Raw genomic sequence first — 24,018 nt, forward strand, 5'->3', positions numbered from 1 at the left:
CATCGAGAGAATGCCAAGAGTGTGCAAAGCTGTTGTCACAACTACGGACTTACGGGGGAAGGAAGCGCAGAGGCATGACATGCTGGGAAGGGGTTTTATTATAAAATTAACAATAAATACAAAAAACGAAAACGATTTAAACTAAGGGGAGAACTTAAACTAACCCACAGGTGTGTGGCGATTGCCAAAACTCAAAAATACACGTGAAACATAAACAGGTCAAGTTTGTGCACAGAGTTCACGAAAATGCCGTCCCTTCCGAAGGGGCGGAAATCTCTGGCCTTTAAGCGTCGTCAGAATTGGCCACAGGTGATGAGCCCAGCTGCAGTCAATCCTGACAGCAGTAATCAGAGCAAAGAGCGGCTATTTTGAAGAAACTAGAATATAAAACATGTTTTCAGTTATTTCACCTTTTTTTTGTTAAGTACACAACTCCACATGTGTTCATTCATAGTTTTGATGCCTTCAGTGAGAATCTACCAACATAAATGGTCATGAAAATAAAGAAAAAACATTGAATGAGACGGTGTGTCCAAACATTTGGCTTGTACTGTGTGTGTGTGTGTGTGTGTGTATATATATATTCACACATTATTGTGACAATAATGTCACATTTGATACGCACGAGCAAATAATCGTGCAGGCTTTTATCATAATAACATGCTTTCATCCTTCTCTTCCCTCGTTCAAGTATTTTTTTTATGCTGCAGTTTTGACACAGGAGTGGTTTGGAGAGTCTGAGTACTATTGGCTGATGATTGGCTGTAGGAAAAAACAGCCAAACATACTTTTATAATAAATGCACATTTAATGCAAGTTTTGAGTTTCAAACTTACATAAGAAGAGTGTACACGTGCACAAAATGTGACATTAATGTGACACCCTACTTAATCGTTTTTCCTTTAATTTGTCACCAGTCTGCATGTAATATTGCATGAAAGATGATGGCTTTAAAAGTCTCCTTGCTCAGTTAATTTCATGCGTTCGAGTTGACGTGCTGACACTTGTACCTGAGGCAGACCTTTATTCTCTCCTGGAACGCTCTGGTCGTGATGGTGTAGAGGATGGGGTTGAGAGCGCTGTTGATGGGTAGGATGAAGATCACCACCCACAGAATGATTGTCCCTGCATAGAGGAAGGAAGTGTGGAATTCATTATTTATTACCCCCTCCTTGGGAATTGAATGATGGCTGGAGCAGATGATAGTGTTTTGTGATCTAGGTAGTTTTATTTAGAAGGTGAGAAGTCATTAGAGACGTGATGGATTGCTTCACAGACAGGTTCTTTTAGAAAAGCCATGCAGTTGTTTTATTACATTTTCCCCTCTCCCAAATGATGTTTAATACATTCACACATCCATTTATCCATCAACGTCACACCGGAACAAGTCTGGCTAGATGCTCCCTGTATGCTCTTGGCCATATTGAAGTGACCTCACAAACAGCCTGAGATCCATCATACAGGCAGGCACCGCTGCATTAGCAGGCAGCTCGGACTGCAGCAAGTAATTCTGATGGACAGGTACATTTACCAGACGTCTCCAATCCCCCGCTGAACAACTTCCCTACGTTCGTGTAGAAGGGGCTGGTAATGGTGAACAAACACATAAACCGACTAAACGAGGATACGGTAATCATTAGAGCAGCAAATGTATTGGTATTGTAATGATTGTCATAGTTAGCAATGTCTTTTTCAGGGCAGAGGCTCACTTTGACCTACATTTTGGTACATAGAACCAAATGTACCAAAAAAAAAAAAATCATGTTACATAAAAAATACGCATAAAGTCCTGGTACCTATTATAGTAGCTCCATATTACTTTAAAGTTACAGTTTAAATGAGTGATAATCAGAATACAGTTACTTTGTTGAAATAAATGGAGTACATGGCGGTCTTTTCCTGTTTCATATGTTAGACTATCCCCTCTAATTTGAATTCCACACTGTATGGACGCTGCATCACACAGGTGTTCTGTCGAAACATGCTGCCTATCGAGTTGTGCTACCTAGCGGAACACATTACTCACATTGAGTAACTTAACAGAATACGTTAAAAACTACATTTTGGGGCATGTATTCTGTAATCTGTAATGGAATACATTTTAAAAGTAACCTTCACTCATGCCCTGATGTTGCTCTCATCTCGTTTCCCACTGATAATCAATACTTTAATTCACTGCTTCATCTACTGTATCACTTACACAATCCTGACTCTGGGGATTATATTTAGTCGCCGTTGGGTCATTTTATATTTGTACCCTGTACTGTGTGATGTGTATTGTATTGTTATAAGTGAAGTTGTGCAACTGTGTCCTTTTCTACTGTCCTGCCGCTGTGACAAGCGATGTGAACTGGGTCAATGCCAGAGATATGGAACAACAGGTCAAAGGTCAAAATCTGTCAACCAACCTGCGATCTGCACTCGTAACAGGGAGAGGATCTTCAGCAGGAATATGGGAATCCAGCACAGAGCGTCTGTGAGGACAATGAAGAAGAACCTCTTGGCAATGGAGACCTCACGGTTGAACACCGTCTGCCTCGCTGTCTTTGCTGTCTTCTGCACTGAATAGAACATGCTGGTGTAGGAGAAGACGATTACGATAAACGCAACCAGGTTTAAACCTGTAAAGGAGACGAAAGGAAGAGAAGCAAAATATGTTGTCTCCAGTGTTTGGAGTCTGCTTCTTTATATCAGTCACCAATAGATTTCACAGTCAGCAGAAAAACGGGACACTTCCCTCAGTCGCGACAAACACATACCCTGTTATTGCAAAAATAGCTGCATTAAATGATGCTGGCTGGACCTGCCTCATCTCAAACTGGGCTCTCTGGCACGGATGGCACTTGACCTTGGCATGGCCCTGATTTCTAAATCTACGGCTAATTCAATTCGCCCACCACAAAAAAATAAAAAAAACTTTGGTCAGGCTCCTGTGGTTCGTGACCCTGAGGGAAATTAAGCAAAATTGTAACTTAATCTGCAAGGGGAGAGATGCCCTTTCATCTCTGAATAAACACAAACAGACTGGGCCACACACACACACACACACACACACACACACGTTCGTCTCACCCAGGAACACTGCAGTGGAGTAGCACCGAGCTCCAGGTTTCTCCATCTGGTCCGAGTGCAGGGGGAAGCAGACTCCATTACGGCCGTAGTAATTGCCGAACGTCTGTCTGTCCCAGAAGGGGATGACGGCGATGATGAAGCCCAGCGCCCAGATGGAGGTGAGGTAGCAGAGAGTCGTCTTGCGCCCCACGTGGTAGTGGTTGAAGGGGAAGACGATGCACAGGTATTTCTCCAGCGTCATGTAGGTCAGCATCAGCACCGAGACCTCGGTGGACAGCATAGCCAGGGAGCCAATCAGCTGGCAGGACAGGCTCTCCATCCAGATGTGGGCGTGGCGGTTGTATTCCCCGTAGTATTTGACATCAAAAGCACCGATGAAGAAAAGATAGATGCCCATCAGGCAGTCTGCACCTAACACACCAACACACACTCGTCAGGGTTGGCCACATGAAATAAACTGTGCCATGAGTGCACACACATTTTAAACTGAGGTTATAAAGAAATTATGGCTGGAGATGTGGTTATCTGTGCACTTTTCGCCTCAAATGTCAGCCAGTGAACCCAACACAAATGGCTTTTGAGTGGTTTATGAAAACAATGGACAAGGTATTACAGAGAAGACCCCCCGACCTTCATGATGCCGTAAAAAGGTCAGTAGATCTAAAAATAAAAATTCTGCTTATGGCGAGGATGCCCTTTGAAAACCAGAAGAAAAACTTGTGTTATTATTACTTTATTATGTAGTTTTTTTAATGGCAATGGGTTATAGGGGTCCAAGTGTCTCATCCGCAAGGAATTTCCCTATTTGGAATAAGATAAAGTTATTTGAAAGGCCTTAACTTAAAACTGTAAAACGCTGCCAGCAGACTCACAACAGAGAGATTTGATGGCCATGGTGTGGTGCTGGTTCTCCGATGCAATGCACGATCGGAGGCAGATGACGAAGACGTTGCCAAAGCAGATGACAAAGGCCACGACCCAGACAAACACCCGCAGGATAATGTTGGCCAGCAGGTTCTCGAAGGACGAGATGCCGTCTGTGTTGGGCTTGCAGCTGCGCACGTTTGGGGAGTAGCCGCAGTACTCGAAGCGTTTGAAGTAACTAATCCCATTGCAGGCAAAGGAGATGCAAGAAAATTAATCCGTAATTAGCTATTCGTTCCTCGAGATCGTATGTATTCAGATGCTGCAAAAGATTTAAGGATGATGCAATTTTCAGGCATGGTGGTGTATGCCCAGAGCTAGAAAAAAAAAACCCCACATAAAACCGGTGAGGTTGTCAGGAGTGAGAACAAGAAAATGCACGCCGGTACGTACGCCGGTGTAGAGACTGAAGTTTGACAGACAAATTTTGACGCGGCATGCAGCCTGAATTTTAACTCAACGCTGCCCAGTTTATCTTGGCAGTTCCACCTGCTGCATCCACTTCATCTGGATAAAATGATTCACCTGTCTGCACCACCGATTCCTTTTCTTTCACTTGCTTTTCTCAGAGTAGATGGATGCTAATTTTTCCATTATGACTTATTCAGAGTTCCAAAAAGGAAAAAAAGGGGTTGAAAAAAAAGAAAAAAACAAGAGGTCAACCAAGAACTTTTACAAAAAACATTTAACGTTTAACAATAAATGCATGATGCAACTACTGTGCACGTATTCTGGGTGATTTTAATGACCTTCTGAAGCCTTGCTTACATGTGAGAGAGATTGCTGAAACTCCGGAACATTCGGATACTGATGTTGGGGATTTCCACTTCCTCCATACTCCTGAAAGAGAACACAGACTCTTTAGATTAACACTTTGTTACATGACATGTTGCTGACAGTTTATTCTAGAACGACTCACGCTCGCTGGATACTGGGACGTAGTCGACCATTTGGTGATAATTCACAGCCAAATGCTTCATTACAGGATGAAGGTGATAAATTGTACCGATTTGCAGTCAGAGTTTGCCATAAGGTGACAAATGGACCCAGACAATGCAGCATAATCAGATTCCGTATTCAGCTTTCTAACTTAAATGTGCCACCCCTCTGTAATTGTTGCCCACTTTTCTCCTGCAAGGGTACAATTTGCGGCACGTTCATTTGTGACCTGGGTCCAGCGAGGGCTTTTTAACCTTCTGTCTCCAGCATCAGGGTTATTAATCATCTAAGCATATCAATCTAAACAAAGCGCACTTGACATCACAGAAGGTACTTACAGAGACTGAAGATTGATGAAGTTGTCAAACTGGTCATCATAGACTTTGGTCAGGGGGTTATTCGAGATATTCCTGTGTCAAGACCAAGTCAAAGGATATATGTCTTTATTTGATGCATGGCAGCGGATTAACTACAATCCAATCAAATAACCAATCGCTGAAGCCTCAACAGCCTGAACTGGGAACAGAAATTGTGGAGGTGGAATCGTGGCTCATATAAGGACACACGTTTACTCACAGCTGCTGAAGACTCTTCAGGTTCTGGAACAAAGATGGTGGGAGCTCCTCCATCCTGTTAACAGACAGGTCCCTGCATAAAAGGCATTTGTTTTCATTAAAAACTAATCTCAGGGCAATCATTATTTCTCTTTTGATCATATTTTCTATATTAACCATGAAAGGATGCAGTTGATCAAATAAACACCAAAAAGTATCTGATTCTTGTAATGTGCAGTGAAGAGAAATAATTTGGCTTTCTTTTCAGCAGATCACAGTCTTGTGATCAGAGTAAAAAAACAATAATTTAGATGATGCTGGTTTCCTCATCCACTTGCTGACTTCCTTTCACTAATTACAGGTTCAGACCCCCCACAGCAGCACAGGGGGTTGACCAGGGACATGATGAGATCTGTAACATTAGCAGGTTGGCTGGGTTTGAGCTTTGAGTAAAGTATTGAGTAGTGAGTATTTTAACTAAAAGTCTGTTCTGGCCCCTGAAAAATATTATTGTAGATGTCATGGAACAGATTAAAACACTTAACACTAAATTCAAATGTGATAATACCAAATCAAGAATGAAACTGATTACATGATTACACTGATTAACTGATTAAGTTTAATTATGGTACAAATCTTTTTCTGTAAATAAGATCATTTACTGTATAAAAAAAATAGAATTCCTATGTTCTTGTCACCACTATAATAAACCGACCCATGTAGACCACGTCTGGAGAAATTTAGAGGAATTCTCTAAAGGCTTGATCACATTCTCAGACCACAGTCTGCCAGAGTGTGCAGTGTCACATGATGAAATGCTGTTATGAGTGTATAGGGTTTCCATGGTGTTGTCACAACATCCCAAGACCACAAATCTCAAGATATATCTTAACACTCACAGCTCTATAAGCCTGTGCATGGTTGAAAAAGTCCCATCTTCAATGCTTCTGATCCTGTTTTTCCTCAGAACGCTGCAACACAATATAAAACATCAGTTATCTCTCAGTAGAGATGTGCACTTTTCAATGATTAGTGAACAAATTAATGCATTAACCTAATTAACTGCTCTAATCAACTGCTATGACCATGAAGCAGAGTGTTTGTCAGACAGTTTCAGTGAATATGCATGTACATCACCAAACCCATCGTTGTCTCTAAATGGAATTAAAAATGACTGAACCAGGAGCAGGGCTAAGCAATGCTGCTCTCCTGAGGGATCTGTAATACCTTCAGGTTCATGCATTCTGGATAAAAAAAAAAAGTTGTTCTTCATGTTAACTGTTAACATGAGTAGTAATTAAGTGGCTGGATGCATGAGGAACAGATCACCGCCCCCAACAGACACGCACACACACACACACACACACACACTCACACAAAACATGGTACACATTTGCATTGCATGAGCTGCTTAGAAAATATGATACAGTGTGTATGTTTGTGTGTAACGTAATATAAATCTTCAGGGATATGTTTAAAGATATATACACACACACACGATGGATGGAAGTCATGTGCTGTTATGTGGTAAGGAAGGATCAAAGCTAAACTAGATGTTGACAGAAATTGAAATGTGGATAGATATTCATAAATTTCTCAGGATGGTGTTATTAGTTCACTTGGCAGCCAGGTTGGGTGATGTAGAAGTAGGCACAGATTTTTGTTGAATATTTATCACACACAGTCCCTATAAAACCAAATGTGTGTGTGTGTGTGTGTGTGTGTGTGTGCATATACATGTGGGTAAAGTGTAAGCCCATGCTTTGTGGATTGCGTTCTTGTGTACCATTTAAACCTAAACATGGGGTCTGATGACACCATTAACCAAGCCAGCTTAAACAGTGAGATGAACCAGATACTGGAGGTTAAAGACTCACAGAACAGTTAACGTGGAACACTCCCTAAAGCTGGACTCAGTCAGCGATGAGATTCTGTTTCCCTCCAGGTCCCTGCAAAACAATGGGGTACAAAAAACAGCAAAGCTGGTCACATATTTGTCCCTTGCCATGTCTGTAGGCACTACAGAAGACACATTTCACACAAAAAAAATGTAAAGAAAAAACTCCTTGAAAAAGATTGTCATTTTGTTCCTTCATTCTCTTTATTTTCCTCTCTGTATACTCTCCCAGCCTCTTAAAGAAACCCTCTCTCTCATGCAGCATTCCTTCAGGGTCTTACTATATGCATACGAGTCTTGCCTTTAGAAAACCGATGCATGTGCACAATGCGTTGTTGTTGTGACCCTTTGCGAGCAGCAAACAAGGCAAGGTTCAAGTTCATTTTACGAGTAATGTAAATGGGGCCGCAAGTCCAATTCAATTTGCATCTGCTTTGTTAACGGCGGCGAAACGATCACGACCGAGCTACTTTGATCGTCTACTGCTGTTGACATGCGGTCCGGCAGAGTTAATTGCTTATGTAAATGAAGGTGAGCCACATATATGGCACCATCTGCTGAAAGTCCTGACACTTGTAACACTGAAAAAAGGCTACTTTAAGCCGTTATATTAGCAATATAGCATAGGAGAGTGTAATGTATGCTTGTGAATGTTGTGATCCTCGTTGTGTATGCATGTATTCACTGGGCGGCCCATGAGGGAAGAATTGTGTTAACCACATTTTTAAATCTAAAATCTCATCAGTGACCTTCTGGGCTTTGTCCGGCTGTGTTGAAACCATCTCAAGGGACATATGTGAAAGCAGATACTGTATAAGTGAAGTCTCTTGCATGCAGTGTGTGTGTGTGTGTGTGTGTGTGTGTGTGTGTGTGTGTGTGCATGTGTGTGTGTTTGTGTGTGATTGCATTACTCACAGCCAGTGCAGGCGTGGCATATCCGAGCAGAGGGATGTCCTTGGGAGATGCTCCAGAGAGTTATTCACCAAAGAGCTATGGGCAAATTCATTTTAATTTCATGAGAACACACACACGAACTCACACAACCAGATATTCTCAGACACACAAACGAAATCATTTGCACAAATTTACAGACGTACTAAACAATTTAAAAATGGGTCGATGGTTAATTAGTTCGCACAGAATTTACTCACAGGTAGTACAGCGAATGGAGGCCTTCAAAGGCTCTCTGCCGCAGGGAGCTTATCTCATTCTCATCCAGGATCCTGCACACAAATGGATTGATCTCTTTAAAAATACATGCCTGCTAATCAACGTTCAGAACTGCAGCAGGTCACGGCTAAGTCCCCGCTACACACAAGTTAAATAATGCATCTTCCGATACAATCAATCCCCAACTTATTTGCACTTTAGATACATTGAGACACATTGCTCCGCAGCAATTATGAAAAGGGTGATAAATGTCATGTTGTTAAGGGTTGAATTACAGGTCCTAATTAACCTAAAGGTTCCCACTGAGGAACGCCACTGCATGTTTATTTTTGTATTGGCCAAATGAGGCCTGTGAAAGTACCCTCAAACATGTGGGTGGCCTGAACTGCCGCGGCGTGGCTCTGCGTAGCGGGTGAGCCAGTCAGCATGAAGCAGCCATCTGCTGCTGCCGGTGTGAGACCCGATGCAACAGGAAAAGCCCGATAAAAGCGCCCCCTACTCTGGTCTCCTTTTCTCAGAACCAGGGATATTGTCATTTTCCATCCATCCAGAAATCCATTTTCTAAGCCCACTTATCGACCACTTAATGGTTAGGGGGAGCTGGAGCCTCTCCCAGCAATATACAGCCACGTAACATAGTTGTTCTCTTAGATAACGCTTAGTGAAATTAATGAAATATTTTTATTTGATGAAATGTTTTTTTTTAAATAAATTTCAACATTTAGCATTTTAAACATGTCATTAATTGTTTTAAAGGCACAGCTGTGAGAGACAACAAAAAAGGGAAAGATATCATATTTAAAATTTACTGAAGAATTTGTGAGGCGCTGTGGTTTTACATCAGCCGACATTTAAATGTACATTGGGGATGGTTTAAAGTACTAAGCAATAATAGTTACTGGAGACCAACAGGTGGTGATATAAAATAAAACTTTTTTTTTAGGATTTTTTACAATTCGGAACCTCCAACCAGTGGTGCTTCCTTACATGACAGTGAATAATCATCGATAGACATTTGCACTTAAGAGTTATGGTTAGTCTATTTATTTCTATATGAAACATGCTTATATTATTAGATAATAAAGAAAGAATACATATTCCATCCACAACAACTCTTTCACACACTCACAGCCACTGTAGGTTGTGGAGGTCACTGAATATTCCAGCTTTAAGTGTGGTGATCTTGTTCCAGCTCAGGTATCTGAAGGTGAGAAAGTGAGATTAGCCAAGGAGGAGTCAGATGTTGATTTCGATGTTCTGAAAGAATGCTCCAGGCAAATTCATGAAACGCCACCGTTCTAGGCTGATATAAAGTGGGAAGAATGAAGATTCAATTTGCAAGGAGACACCCATGTGTTCTTCTGGACCAGCCATGTCTATGCATTTTAACAAGAGGTGCTACCCTCTCTGTCTGCCTCTCTCTCGCTCAGCACTCCCTTGGGTCTCGTCCTCACTCTCATACATAGACAGAGATTTGCTCAAGACGGCAATAATGATTAAAACCACATCCGTGCACAGGAGACGGCTGGAGTGCCCAATTATAATGACCGTTACAATCCATGCATTCCGATCGGGTCAAATATACCAGTTAAATAACAGTGAAGTTCCTTGAGGAACTTTTGGCTTCTAATGATCACTATCCTGTTGTCCCTTTGTATAAGGACAATGCACGGTAGCCCAAGCAGTTCAGGGGCTATAAAGCAGGTCTGCACGTGTCTTGTAAACCGAACTGGCGTCGAATGTTTGCAATGTGAGCATGACGGCGTGTTTAAAAAGTTTAACGCCAGTGTTTGTGAGACAGACTCCAGGACTCCAGATGCGAGCTGCAGCTCTGAAAGCGTGCGGTGACAAATGGTATGCTAATGTTGTTTATTCCCTTCGCCAGGCACCGCTTGGGGTTGTTCAAACTTCTTGGGCTGCTCTGGCAATGAGCACTATTCCATTTTAGTCAGATTGACGTTCCCTTTGTATGTTATTTATGAAAGATCTGACTTCCTTCCATTTTATTTAGAGCCCCCGATCGGTATTTTGGCGCAGATGAACACTGCAATTTGAGAAATGGACGAACCCCACAGGGTCTTTCCTTCTGCTTTGATCAAATATGGAATGGATTCCTCTATTATAGTTGTAGAGGGTGCAATCCAATATGGTCACTTCTAGGCACAGCTTATAAATTCTTTACAGAAAATTTGCGGAATGGACAGTTTGGGATTAGCGAAAGATTCTGAGATGGAGTGGCAACCGTCCTCAAGCAGTCCAACCCCAACAAATACTTATTTCTCACTTGGGTTTACCAGTCTGCTTGGCAGCCCCCACCTCCATCTGCTCCTGCCAGCACCAGATGGTGAGCAGTTAACATCTCGGTCTTTCTGTTTGCCCGAGTGTCCAGAACATATTTTAGCATAAGATAACAAAATGACAAAAGTACGTCACCGACCTCCAAGGCAATATGCAACCAGATGCCATTTTTGCTCATGAAAAATCATGTATTTCAGTCCAGTCAGTTTCAACAATTTTTAGCTTGGGCAAACTGGGTGACTGGACAGGTCACCGCTCAGGCCAACACTATGTTCCCAACCCCTTCCCCTGTGCAACTGCTGTGGCCCTGTAATCAGAAGGAAGTGGCCCTGTAATCAGAAGGTTTGAATCCGCCAAGGTGCCACTGAGGCGCCACTGAGAAAAGCACTGTCCCCAACACACTGCTCCCTGGGCGCCTGTCATGGCTGCCCACTGCTCACCAAGAGTGAGGGTTTAAAGCAGAGGACACATTTCGTTGTCTCACCGTGTGCTGTGCTGCAGTGTTTCACAATGACAATCACTTCACGTTCACTTTCACCAATAAGCTATTCTAGTTGGGTTTGTAATGGTCTGTAACATTGTTCTCTAGACAGAACCTTAGCCCTACAAATAGATCCTTATCTACAAAAGCCACCCAGATACCTGCTATGCCAGGAGGGTTTAAATCCCACTATTCTGGGACACCAGTAAAATGAAGCATTATTGATCCAGCCCTAGCTGCAGAAACCTTCTAAAATGAAAAATAAGGAGTAAAAATGTAATTTAAAGCTACAAGATCAAAAAGGAATCCAACACAGTGCCTTCCAACAAAGTGGCACCACTTGAATATATTAGCAAAAAGGTCAAAACAATCTATCTTTCTATCTTTCGAAAGATCTATCAATCTCTCTAGCTTTATCTGAAAACCAATAATGCTGAGAAGGTGCCTCATCAAGAAACTATTGCTACACAGATAGTAGCATCCCAGCAGTCAGGGCTTTTATAAGGTCCTCTGACATTCGTCCTCTTTACAGAATGTCTCCAATCCAAGATCTGCGTGCACACGCAAAATAGTGTCCCTCATTTGGGGTTGAGAAAGCTGGCAACCCTAATGTTCTGAGATGGTCATGATTCTGCAGACATGCTGAATAATGCGTTGATGACATCATAGCCATCCTTCTGTTTTTGCAAGAACATAGAACATAGTTCTAGTGAAAGTTGTCTAAATTTTTGTAAAGTCAAGGTGCATCAGTTTGATGTTTTCCTGACATCCATTTCCAACAATCAGTTGACATGGATCGGTCTTCTCTTTCTTTTATTTTCTTTCTTTTTTCTCTCTTATCATGCTCCTCACTGTGCAAGGCACGTTTGTCCAGTCCAGTCCAATCCAGTCCATATGATGTTTGCTTCTGTTTTTTACTTAGAACAGTACCATTCGGCATTTTTAGTCGCCATTTACAGCTATTCTCACACATCTTCCTCATTTGGATTCTGTGTTTTCTTCTCTATCCCATGTTGAAGAATGGCTGTGATCATTTGTCATCTGTGTCACTTATTTGTACAGCAGTTGATCATGTGGTGGTGAATTTCCTACATGAATCTAATTAACTCCAAAAGTTAATTTCCAAAAGGTACAATTAAAAGGAGGAACATGCTTCAGTTATGCCCTGTTCACTCTGTTTATCTCTGAGCAAGTTTCACCTAAATGCACATTTTTTTGGAGCCCTGTAACCCAGTCTTTTATATTTGAATCCTGGCTAGAGGTTAAGCACCACTGATGTTGTCTCTCTTACAAAGTCCTGAAAAAGCATGCCTTACTAAACAATGGACTTACAGATGATTGGATCTACTGCAGGTCAAATGCTCTGACGAAATAAGCGAAATCCCCCCGAACATGCACCGTAATGAGATGTCAACTTACAGCTGGCGAAGGGAGACGAGCCCGGAGAATGCTCTCCTGGAGATTACATCAATGCTGTTGTTCTGCAAGTGTCTAGAACAGACAAGGCATGTGACACATGAAGACAACTTACCTAACTCGAGGTCCAATACACCCATCAAATGACAGAAACTCATTCATTCTCAAACCCTCACTTAGCCTTTTTTTTTGACAGAGGAAACCCGTATCAAACTTATTTGGCTGAAACTAATTGCATGCTGAGTTTTGTACAAAAGTTTTTTTGTTAAAAAGATACAAAAGGTGTCCATCAAAACCACTGGGTGATGATTAAAAGCAGAGGACACATTTTGTGTGCTGTGCTGCAATGACAATTATTTTCAAATGGTGATAATTTCCTGGTAAAATAGTCTGGCATGTAATAGCCTATTACCATTAATAGAAAAAAAATTATTTGAGAATGGAGCAACATTAATCATTCTGAATCTTCTGACAGTTCAGATGTTCAACACAATCTGTGGAGCGGCATAGCTGTGGTGTTTCTGGTTACGTACGGACACTTTCATCAACACCCTGTAATGCTTTCACAGAATGACAGCAAAAGAAATCCGGGCAGAGTGAGGAAATGAGAGCTGTACGGCTGTAGGAGGGGGGGATAATGAGGAATTATTGGAAGAAAATGAGATGGGGAAAGGAATAAAATAATAAAAAGCAATGCAGTGAAAGTTTTATACAAGCCACAATTAAAGGGCAACTGTTAAATGAATTCCTCTGGCAATATCATTTGTGAAAAGTCACAGCACAAAGGGCACTCACAGCTTCTCCAGGTGCCGGTAGCGAATGAACATGTCAGAAGAAACCGATGTGATGTGGTTGCTGTTCAGCACTCTAGGGAAGCAGAGGGAATAAAAAGAGAACAGACTGAACAAGATCCAGATGTAATACAATTTGCAGGTATATGCTGGAAAGAATAGCGGTGTGAAATCTGTGCTGTAAACTCCTTTGTGTGCCAATATGCTGTGCTGTTACACACACATGCATTCTGCAGATTTAGACCAAAGAGAAGGTAAAAAAAAAAATCTACATGAGGGGTTGTTGATTTCAAGGTGCCATGTCTTAAGTGCATCTAATGCTGCTGGGCTTAAGGAGTCTCAGTTGACAGAAATCTTATTCAGTTCAGTTAATATTCAATGGTCAGTGTATTAAGGAAGAAATAACCAGGCTAGTGTGTTCGAGTAAAATCCATTTAGTGGTTACAGAGGAGGTCAGGTACATTTTACTCCACAATTACACTTAATATTATTGTAATATAAATATAATTAAATATTTTTTATTACGTCTATATATTTTCCTTTCTGGTATTGTCAACAAATGCACTAGTTATGCAAAAAAGCAGAATGAAATGCATGCAGACTGTCCTTTACCTCGATTTTTACAATTATCCAAATACACACTGTTTAATTGTCTCATGAGAACGCTTCTTGTTTACCACTCATCTATTCAGTTTTTTTATGTGAATGTTTGAGTCCTCTCTTGTACTCACAGTGCCGTCACGTTGGAGGAAACAGCGGGAACATTCAGGAGATCTCTGCTGTGGCAGTTCACCACACGACCTTCACAATGGCACACATCTGGATACACGTCCAGCACTGCAACACACACAGACACACTGTCTATGGCACTCTCTGGGGCATTGGTTGACCTAGCAGGTAAGGAAATGGGCCCAAAATCAGAAGGCGCTACGGTACTTTGCTCAGTGGCACCTCCGTGGCACCTTGGCGGTTCGGGATTTAAACCGGCAACCTTCTGTTTTCTTTGCTTTGCTTCCTTACCCACTTTGCCACCACTGACCCTGCAATCATATTTTAATTATAAGGATCAATATGGGATCCAATATGGGAATCAAAATCTGATAACCTTGCTGTTTTATACATTTCAAAACAGCAGTGAGAGGAACAGCACAGGAACAGCAGTGAGAGGAACAGCACAATCAAGTCATTGAACCTCAAGATCAATGTGAACGATTCTCATAGTGCCATTTTTATTGAAGGAATCATTTGAAAATGTTCCGATTCTCTGATTGCTCCACATCCTCTTCACATCCAGTCTCAACTATGCACAGCATTCTCTATGGATTTCCATCCAAAGTCCTGACTTAACTACAACATGTCCAAACTCTGCTGCCCACCTACTTATCTCTACCCACAGACACAACTTTCCCTGTAAATTCAGGATCACATTCAAAACCATTAACAACCTAGATCCTCCTTTCATATCCAACCTCCTCACCCATTCCAGCTCCTCTCACCACCTGAGGTTCACTGATGCAAACCTCCTTTCAACAGCATGGACCAAGCTCCTAACCTGGGGTGACAGGGCTGTCTCTTTCCACCCGCAACAGACAATCGAAAGCAGCATCATCCTTCAAATTGTGCTTCAAAGCCCACCTTTTTAAAAATGCAGTTACTGACATTTGATATTTCCACACTGACACCACCTTTATCCACGCTTGTCTTTATAATGTTCCTCATATCATGTTGTCTGTATTTTGTCAGCTGTTTATGTGTAATTGAACAAATCTTTAAAATTGTTAATATTATTATTATTATTAATAAATGGAACAAAAGCAACTGATTTCAAAAACAGCAGGTTAAGCAAAATTTACAACACTCCAATACAAAATCGAGAATGGAATCCAATCCATTTGTCTTTATTACTGAATACAAGGAAATGGTCATCATAAAAAATGGACCAGGAACAAATATCCATATCGGAATACATGAGATTGAGGGAACTTGTATCTGCTTATTGAATTGATTTCTCGCTGCCGGAAATCTATCCAACATCCTTCAGAGATGTCAGGAAAAAAAACCTCCTCAGCTGAAGTGTGTAGAAAGTTTGCAGTCAGCGCCACCTTAAGATTTTTTTATATAACAAAAGCACTGCAAATTGCTGCAAAGCTCTGCCATGTGTCCTTTATTTTATGGTCCAACATGTCCCATGATTAATTGGATTTTTTTTCCTGAACAGGGCTGAAGAAGAATTGAGGCCTGGGGAAAATATTCTTAAATCGCATTAAAAGGGAGAAACTAAATATATATATTATGCACACATTAAATCATTTTTAATGTGCTCTGGTTTAAGGGGCAATGTGCCGTGGCTGGCTAAAACAATCTTTATGTGTACGTTCTGCATTGAATTTTACATACATATATTAGCACTGTGTAGCGACCAATGCTAGTTTGTACCAGAAATCATGGTAGAAATAATTGAATTCAGAAAACTACCCTTTTTTTGGTGAATTTGTGCGGATTTGACTGCTAGCCGCTAGCGGTTATAAGCTAACATTGAAAAAAACAATGGTTTTTGATCAGTGCATTTGTGTGAGGGAGAAGCTAAAAGTCAGTCTGCCTGTCACTTTTTCCCCCTTCTTATCTATATTTATTACACGTATTCACTTCCCCACCTTTGAACCAGAAGGTGTTCAAAATGCTTATCAGCTCGAAAACCTGGAATCAAAAGGGGCATCCAGCACAAAGTCTGTTTTCTTTTGCTGCTGGCATTACATACCTTTCACCAGTGACACATTAATTAAGGAACCTCTGCTCAGTCTATTAAAAGATGGCGATATGTTTAAAAAAGGCTGATGCTGTGTTTATAATTAAGGTTGGCAACCTAAATGATATTCTTGTTAAATCACTTGCGGCACAGCATCATCAAATGAGAAGTTTAAGGTCCTGAAGGGATTCGGTGAACAAACAACCTCTTTAAAGTAAGGAAAATTAGTAAGATTTATGCTTGTAGTAGCAGGTAACCATGGAAATGTCTTCTTAATAAGCCTTTAGGTCTTAGGACTGTACTTTTGCATCCTTCACACAATGAAAGTAAAATGTAAAAGGAGCTTTTGATGACCCCATAACCTTTTGGCATAGGATATTGGCTGAGACTCAGGAAAATGCATCAAAACAGAATGTCTTAATGGACTCAGAAAAACCTGCTGGTAGGTCTCAGGAGGAGTTGCTTCTTTGAAGAACTGGAAGGTATGCTGTTTCATCGGTGAGAGGGTGCCAACACGTATGAGTCATGGAGACATCACATACTGTGAGGCTGCTGTGACTTCTAAGACATTTTGTGGAAGTAATGCATGCCTTATTTAATATTCCATGTTCGGAAAATAATAATGAAAACATAAAGTGGCTTTCACTAACATGAAAACAAACAAAACATTAGCTTTCACCCCAAAGACAAAAGGTAATTGTGCAGAAGTTGAGAAAGAGGAGCAACCGAGGAAGAGAGGAAATGACTGTTTGAGGACCTGAGACAAGGAGTGTATGGCACTAGGAGTAAGAGAAATCAGTGAAGTTGGGAACGAATGGGGCTGATGTGAGCACCGATGACACTATAAATCGGAGTTAGAGCATTTGAGAAAAGACAGCATGGTTACCCCCATTCTGACCACCAACAACACCTCCCACTCCTGAAAATGACCTGTGCTTAATTTCCCCTGTTGGTCTGGACTCTTTATGTTCTGTCCAAACTGCTGAATCTCCATATTTGAGATTTTAATAGCCTGTCTGGTTTTACAGGCCTTCACAAAACGTGTCTGGCAGATACCCTCATTTAAAAAACGTAAGGTCTGGGAATGTCTGGGTTCAATACGAAATCTCGCTGATGACCATAGTCACAGAAAATGTTTTGTCTTTGGATGTCTTGGAGAAATCCGTGGGAGGTCTTGCCAAAAAGTAGCTTGTAGGCATTCGGCCCCTGTAAACTCTGAGTGTGTTTGCATGCTTGGCACTACGTCAAGCTGTTTCAGAGCAGCAGGTCTCTCTTCTTGTTTGTATACGCCAGGGGAAATATGGTGATCTAGATAGTTTTTTTTTTTTGCAGATGATGTTTTGTAGGGGTCTTGGTGTAACCTCGATTTAGGTGGTACTCCCTGGATGTGGATTAGAACTGGTAGGATGGAGCAACTCCTGGGTGGTTCCAGGTTAGGCTGTCATTGAAACCAACCAGTTGTCAGAATGGATTCATGGATAGAGGGCTGGGTATTTTTGGAAGCCACTTCAATCAAGACACCGTTTCTCACTCGTTGATTGCTTTTGTCCTTGGATTCTGCGTTGCCATAAAGAGAAGCTTTCCAAATCTCTGTGCACATATAGATCGTGTGTATGTGTGTGTGTGTGTGTGTGAATGCTGGCTTTAAAGTCACATTATGATGTGAGTACCTTAAAATGAACATTTCTAAAAGAAAGATTTAGATCTTCTAGATGCTGGTGGCAAATTGTTCTGTTATGTCATGTACTTTGAAGAGCTTTGACCTTGCCTTAAATACATCTAGATGACACACAATTCCATGTTTAATCTGTCAATGCTAATGTCCCATGAACTTTACAGTGCTTTTTTTGCACACAATAAACATGAGGAGAAGAGAAGACTCACAGCATTCCTCTACTTCCTGAACTGGTTTCTTCATAAAAGCGTCAAAAAGGTGAGGCCACCCACTGTTGTCCACTGCAACACACAATGACAGAAGGAATTAATGTGGTTTTTGTGTGTAATTCATACATGTGTGTGTGTAAAAAGCGTGGGGCATTCACCACAGTTTTCTTCGTCGGCTCCGTTTGGACAGTCTTGCAGGCCGTTGCAGTGCTGGGACTGAGGCAGACACACTGACAGATTTCCACAAGGGAACTGACCCAAAGGACACTCAGATTCAGCCCAGCAGCCTGCACATACATACAAAAAACATTCTAAAAACAAAAACACATCATTATATACTATGACTACAGTGTTGCTCGGCACAGATCTTACCAGGTGACTGGTGTCCCTCAGAGCTCATGGGTTATCCTGTCACTACTTTGCAGATGACACCCAACTCTTCTTTTCTTTTCAGCCATCAGATGTAAATGTGTCCACCTAAATCCCTGTCCGACATCTCATCCTGGATGGCAGCATATCTGATTCCTCCCAACAACAGGACCTTAAAATCTCTCTGGACAATTCTGCAATCCCTCCCTATTCAACTGCACACAACCTTGGGGTAACCATGGGCAATTCCCTCTCCTACTCTTTTCACATCTCTTTTGCTCATGTTGATTCCTTCTCTACAACATTAGGAGGATTCGTACAGTTCTATCAACTCCAGTCGTGGCAGTGGTGGCCTAGCGGTTAAGTAAGCGGCCCCGTAAATAGAAGGTTGCCAGTTCGAATCCTGATCTGCCACTGAGCAAAGCACCATCCCCACACACTGCTCCCCGGGTGCCTGTCATTTACATTTACATTTACATTTACATTTACGGCATTTGGCAGACACCCTTATCCAGAGCGACTTACAACGTGCTTTCAAGTTACCATCGATGAAGAGATCAATTCCGGTTCACTAGGACCCCAACTATGAATACATCTATTTTATTCTCTCTGTTGTAGATTCTGTACACAAAGTTCGACAACAAGAAAATGACAATTTAATCTAAATATTCTTTAAAGAGGAAGGTCTTGAGCTGTTGTTTGAAGGTGCTCAGTGACTGAGCTGTTCTGACCTCGTTGTTCATTCCACCACCGAGGGGCCAAGACGGAGAAGAGTCTAGATGAATGTTTTCCTTTTACCTTCAGAGATGGAGGGACCAGGCGAGCAGTACTGGAGGCTCGGAGTATACGAGGTGCAGTGCGAGGTGTAATAAGGGCTGTGAGGTAGGATGGTGCTACTCCATATTTGGCTTTGTAGGCCAGCATCAGTATTTTGAACCGTATGCGTGCAGCTACTGGGAGCCAGTGGAGGGAGCGTAGCAGAGGGGTGGTGTGGGAGAATTTGGTAAGGTTGAAGATAAGTCCTTTTTGTTCCTTTTTGTATTAGTTGTAGAGGTCGGATGGTACATAGTGGTAGACCAGCTAGAAGGGAGTTATAGTAGTCCAGTCTTGAGATTACTAAGGACTGAACCAGTAGTTGGGTGGCCTGGGTTGACAGATAAAGGCGGATTTGTCTGATATTGTAGAGAAGGAATCTACATGAGCGGGAAAGATTGCTGATGTGAGTTGAGAAGGAGAGTTGGTTGTCTATTGTTATGCCAAGGTTGCGGGCTGTTGCAGAAGGAGAGAGCTGCGAGTTGTCTAGGTAAATAGCAAGATCCTGATGTGGTGAAGAATCTGCTGGAATGAATATTAGTTCAGTTTTGGTGGGATTGAGTTGGAGGTGATGGGCTGCCATCCAAGACGAGATGTCGGTTAGACATGCAGAGATTTTGGAAGCAGCATGTAGATCAGAGGGAGGAAAGGAGAAGAGGAGTTGTGTGTCGTCAGCATAGCAGTGGTAGGATAATCCATGTGAGGAAATGACCTCACCAAGTGATCTCGTGTAGAGGGAGAAAAGGAGAGGACCTAGCACCGAGCCTTGAGGGACACCAGTGGAGAGTCTACGTGAGGTAGAGGTGGATCCTTTCCAAGTCACTTGGTAAGATCGCTCATCAAGGTAGGAAGCAAACCACTGCCATGCTGAGCCCCGAATTCCAAGCCTCTTCAGGATTGACAAGAGAGTCTTGTGGTTAATGGTGTCAAATGCAGCAGATAGGTCGAGGAGAATAAGAACTGATGACAGTTTTGCCAATCTGGCTGCATGTAGCTGCTCGGTAACCACCAAAAGGGCAGTCATGGCTGCCCACTGCTCACTAAGGGTGATGGGTTAAATGCAGAGGACAAATTTCACTGTGTGCACCGTGTGCTGTGCTGCTGTGTATCACAAGTGACAATCACTTCACTTTCACTTTTAAATACTCCAGTCACTGCTCATCTCCAAACTGGACTACTGTATCCTATCCTGGCTGGTCTTCCTCTTAGCGCTTAGCGGTAATGGCAAAAATTCTCCCACCCCAGTCCACTGCTGCATTTCCTCCACTTCCTTCCTGTTGATGCCCTTGCAGATCTCTCAACACCCCTCACTCTGCACCTCTTTCTCTCCGATCCTCCAGCACTTCCCCAGCTCTGAAGGTACTAGGAAAGCATCTAAATTCTTCTCTATCTTGGTCCTAGGAGGTGGAATGAACTTTCACTAGATGTCCGAACAGCTGAGTCATTAATGATCTTCAAACTAAAAGCCTTCATAGGCAAGTCTGTTACCCATTCAATTACTGCACCCAGTCCTCCACCCTTCTTCCAACCACCTCTCTCATCAAATCCAGCATTCCTATTCAACATCGTTCTCTTAACACACTGAGTGCCTCTGCAAGTGTCCAGACCAACACAATCTAATGCAAAATAACACAATGGAACACATATCCTTGTGAGTGTTTGTGTTTGTTGTTGTCTGTATTCAGAAGACGATTTTTCACTGTCAGTATTCACTCGTGTTTCAATGCAAGCACACAATACACAGCGAAGGGTTAAGTATTTCTCAGAATGAAGCTGTAAAACAGTTTTATGACCGTGGTGAAAATGATCCAAATAAAACTAAACTAAACTAAACATTCCAAGTTTATCCTTTAGTTAGAGGACCTTTTGTGAATATTTGGGAAATTATGAAATGGTCCACACTGTTCACCCCAAACATTTCAGCAATTCCCATGGGTAGCATCCTGATGCAAGTCCTGATAAATGATGACGTTGGCACCAGTTCCTTCTCTCCAGTCGCTGCCGTGCTGCTCGGGATGTCTGAGTTCATGATGCTGTTAGGTCACATGACTGATGGAAGTTGTCTGTTTGAATTCTGCCATCCCTGCCACCACTCGCGTGACCTCACAGCCTCAAGACGTCATGCCCCAGCCAGCATCGCTTGCCGCCATGTGTCACTCCTTTGTGACATTCCGCTTGAGATGATAAGAGCAGACTCGCAGTATCCCCCTCCAGGAATCAGCACCACAAACAGCTCAGCATCACCTTATTCAGTAATTACATTGATTAAAAGGTGTAATGACATGGAAGCTCTCATTGCTCCTCCATCTCAGACAATGTATAATACATAAAATACAATTAAATTTTTTCCCCTTTTATGGGGTTATTAGGAAATTTTTATTACAAATGTCACCACCAGAGTTGAACTATTATTTTTATAGTTTTTTCTCATTTACCACAGTTAAAGCATAATGCAGTCATTAGCTTCATCTGCCATAATTTACCATTCAAAAAAATAAAATATCATGAGCTGAAATGTCATGTTCATGTCTTACACAAACACAACTACACACAAGGGATGTGGCAAATGGCTTTAATGACTTCATTTCCATTTAGAAGATTAAGAGGTTGCTTTCCAGCCTTTTGTTCCAGCAGAGTTCACCACATTTATCTTCATGTACGTATCCACCAAAATACATGGACCAGCAAGGACCAGGCTTCCTCTGAACAACACCAGCACTGCTACTGGCTTACTGGTAGAACTGGTCAAATGTGTCCTTTAAAATCAGATTTTCTCACTGTCTGTAGTGTTATAATGCAGATATATAATGTGTTCTACTGTGTGACAAAAGACAATGACATTTGAGTCTTATGTTAAGCACAGTGGACCGTTGTTAAAGCACAACAGGATTTTAAACTGGAGATACAAAATGACTGGTTCTTATTTTCATTTATATGTATGTGGTCTTACACATAAACTACTATATTGACCAGTTTTTATTGTATGACAATCTTTTAAATTAATTTAAACCTTAAGATGTTCTTTGATATATGCATATTTAATAAATTGTGTAATTTTATGCATATTTGCTTATGAAAATAAGCATATATGCTTATTAACTATATAAAAGGGTTTTACACAAATCACAATCCTTTTACAAATAATTCCAAAAAAAATAATTCAGAAAAAAGGAAAGACTTAATTTCACGTGGACAAAGTCGAGTGTTGCGCTCAACGCATGCATAATTTAAAGCAACCATTAACATCGGAATCTGGCGTGTGACAAAACCCCCGCCACACTCCCCCTGACACCGGCTAACAACTCTCTCAGCGTTTGTCACCGAGTCAATGCAACAACAGTGATTGCCAGGTATTCCCATTCAAACGGAGTCATGCCCATTCACACACACACTGCTGCCAACACCACACACACCACTCACACATAGAAAACACGTCTTATAAGTCTTATAAAGGCTTACCTCTGAGAGCACAGGAAAAAATGCAGCAGAAGATGAAGAGATGAAGCATAGTGCGGGTTGCATGTGTGAGTGAGTGAGTGAGTGTGTGTATGTATGTGTGTGAGTGTGTGTGTCTCCGTCTTCTTCTCCGATAGTTCCCAGTCAGAGTGATGAACGCGGCTGCTTCCCAGCCAACCAGCTTTAGAGTGGTTGGGAGGACACACAAACACACACACACACACACAGACTTGAGCTGCTGCTGAACTGTTAGCACAGGTTTGCGCACATGCACACACACACACACACACACACACCTGACAGCTAACTCCCAGTTACACACACATTGTAATAACTACATTAGTTTGGTGTATTATTTGTGGGGCTTTCTGTGATAGGAAATTGCTCTATTATGTCCCCCCACCTCTCTCCTTCTATCTATCACTCTGCCTCTTTATCTATCACCCTGGGACTTTTAGTGTTTTCATCTACAGCACCTTACCTACAAGAGAAAATTGGCACAATAAATAGTGCTTATGAAAAGGTATGACAGCTTTCACCTTGAGCACAAAACGCACACATCGATTTGTTTTATACAGCGTAGGGTAATAAACATTTTATACATGTGGGTACAGTTCATTAAATGTATAAAGTGAAGTGATTGTCACATGTGATACACAGCAGCACAGCACACGGTGCACACAGTGAAATTTGTCCTCTGCATTTAACCCATCACCCTGAGTGAGCAGTGGGCAGCCATGACCGGCGCCCGGGGAGCAGTGTGTGGGGACGGTGCTTTGCTCAGTGGCACCTCAGTGGTACCTTGGCGGATCGGGATTCGAACCGGCAACCTTCTGATTACGGGGCCGCTTCCTTAACCGCTAGGCCACCACTGCCCCTAAAAACCATAGTTATTACTTACTAAACCTAATCTTACCAAATTAAAATCTTACTGTTTTCCATACATAATTCCATACATAATTCAGTCTCTATAAGGCCATCTATTTCCAACCAAGAAATACCATGCTCACACACATTCTCTCTGTCTTTGTCTTTCTCATGCACACATTCTCACGGCTTCATTAATCCATGACTGTGGTGAAATTATATAACACCATTCTGATTCAGAACACTGTTCTGATTACGACTGCAGTCACACTGGGCAGGTTTAAAATGGATTTCGTGCTGGAGTGATGGTTTAATTGAATCTCAGCTTTGCCCTGTACTAT

General features: G+C 41.8%; 1 protein-coding gene across 2 annotated transcripts; it reads right to left on the reverse strand.

The window, feature by feature from the left end:
* Positions 1-494: 494 nt before the first annotated feature.
* rxfp2l (relaxin family peptide receptor 2, like) lies at positions 495-22,966 on the reverse strand. 2 transcript variants are annotated; one of them, XM_028983062.1, is made up of 18 exons: positions 22,814-22,966; positions 18,331-18,459; positions 18,173-18,244; positions 14,274-14,379; positions 13,547-13,618; positions 12,755-12,826; positions 9,686-9,757; positions 8,538-8,609; positions 8,302-8,376; positions 7,367-7,438; positions 6,389-6,460; positions 5,512-5,583; positions 5,274-5,345; positions 4,765-4,836; positions 3,945-4,174; positions 3,073-3,483; positions 2,409-2,621; positions 495-1,125 (listed from the first exon to the last, which is right to left on the reverse strand). In XM_028983062.1, the coding sequence occupies exons 1-18, from the start codon at positions 22,860-22,862 to the stop codon at positions 977-979; spliced, it is 2,082 nt and encodes a 693-aa protein (XP_028838895.1). In that variant the 5' UTR covers positions 22,863-22,966; the 3' UTR covers positions 495-976. The 2 variants fall into 2 exon arrangements, with proteins under 2 accessions (XP_028838895.1, XP_028838896.1); XM_028983063.1 differs by lacking the exon at positions 22,814-22,966 and adding an exon at positions 18,545-18,995.
* Positions 22,967-24,018: the final 1,052 nt, after the last annotated feature.

Source organism: Denticeps clupeoides, chromosome 6 (assembly GCF_900700375.1).
Source record: "Denticeps clupeoides chromosome 6, fDenClu1.1, whole genome shotgun sequence".
NCBI lineage: Eukaryota > Metazoa > Chordata > Actinopteri > Clupeiformes > Denticipitidae > Denticeps > Denticeps clupeoides.

Bases quoted from the DNA above. Each gene is read 5' to 3' on its own strand.
- rxfp2l (XM_028983062.1), bottom strand. From the start codon at position 22,862: ATGCTTCATCTCTTCATCTTCTGCTGCATTTTTTCCTGTGCTCTCAGA. The intron at 13,619-14,273 runs GTGAGTACAAGA...CTGCTTCCCTAG, and splicing joins TCCTCCAACGTGACGGCACT to AGTGCTGAACAGCAACCACA. The intron at 4,837-5,273 runs GTAAGTACCTTC...GTTCTCTTTCAG, and splicing joins TTCATCAATCTTCAGTCTCT to GAGTATGGAGGAAGTGGAAA.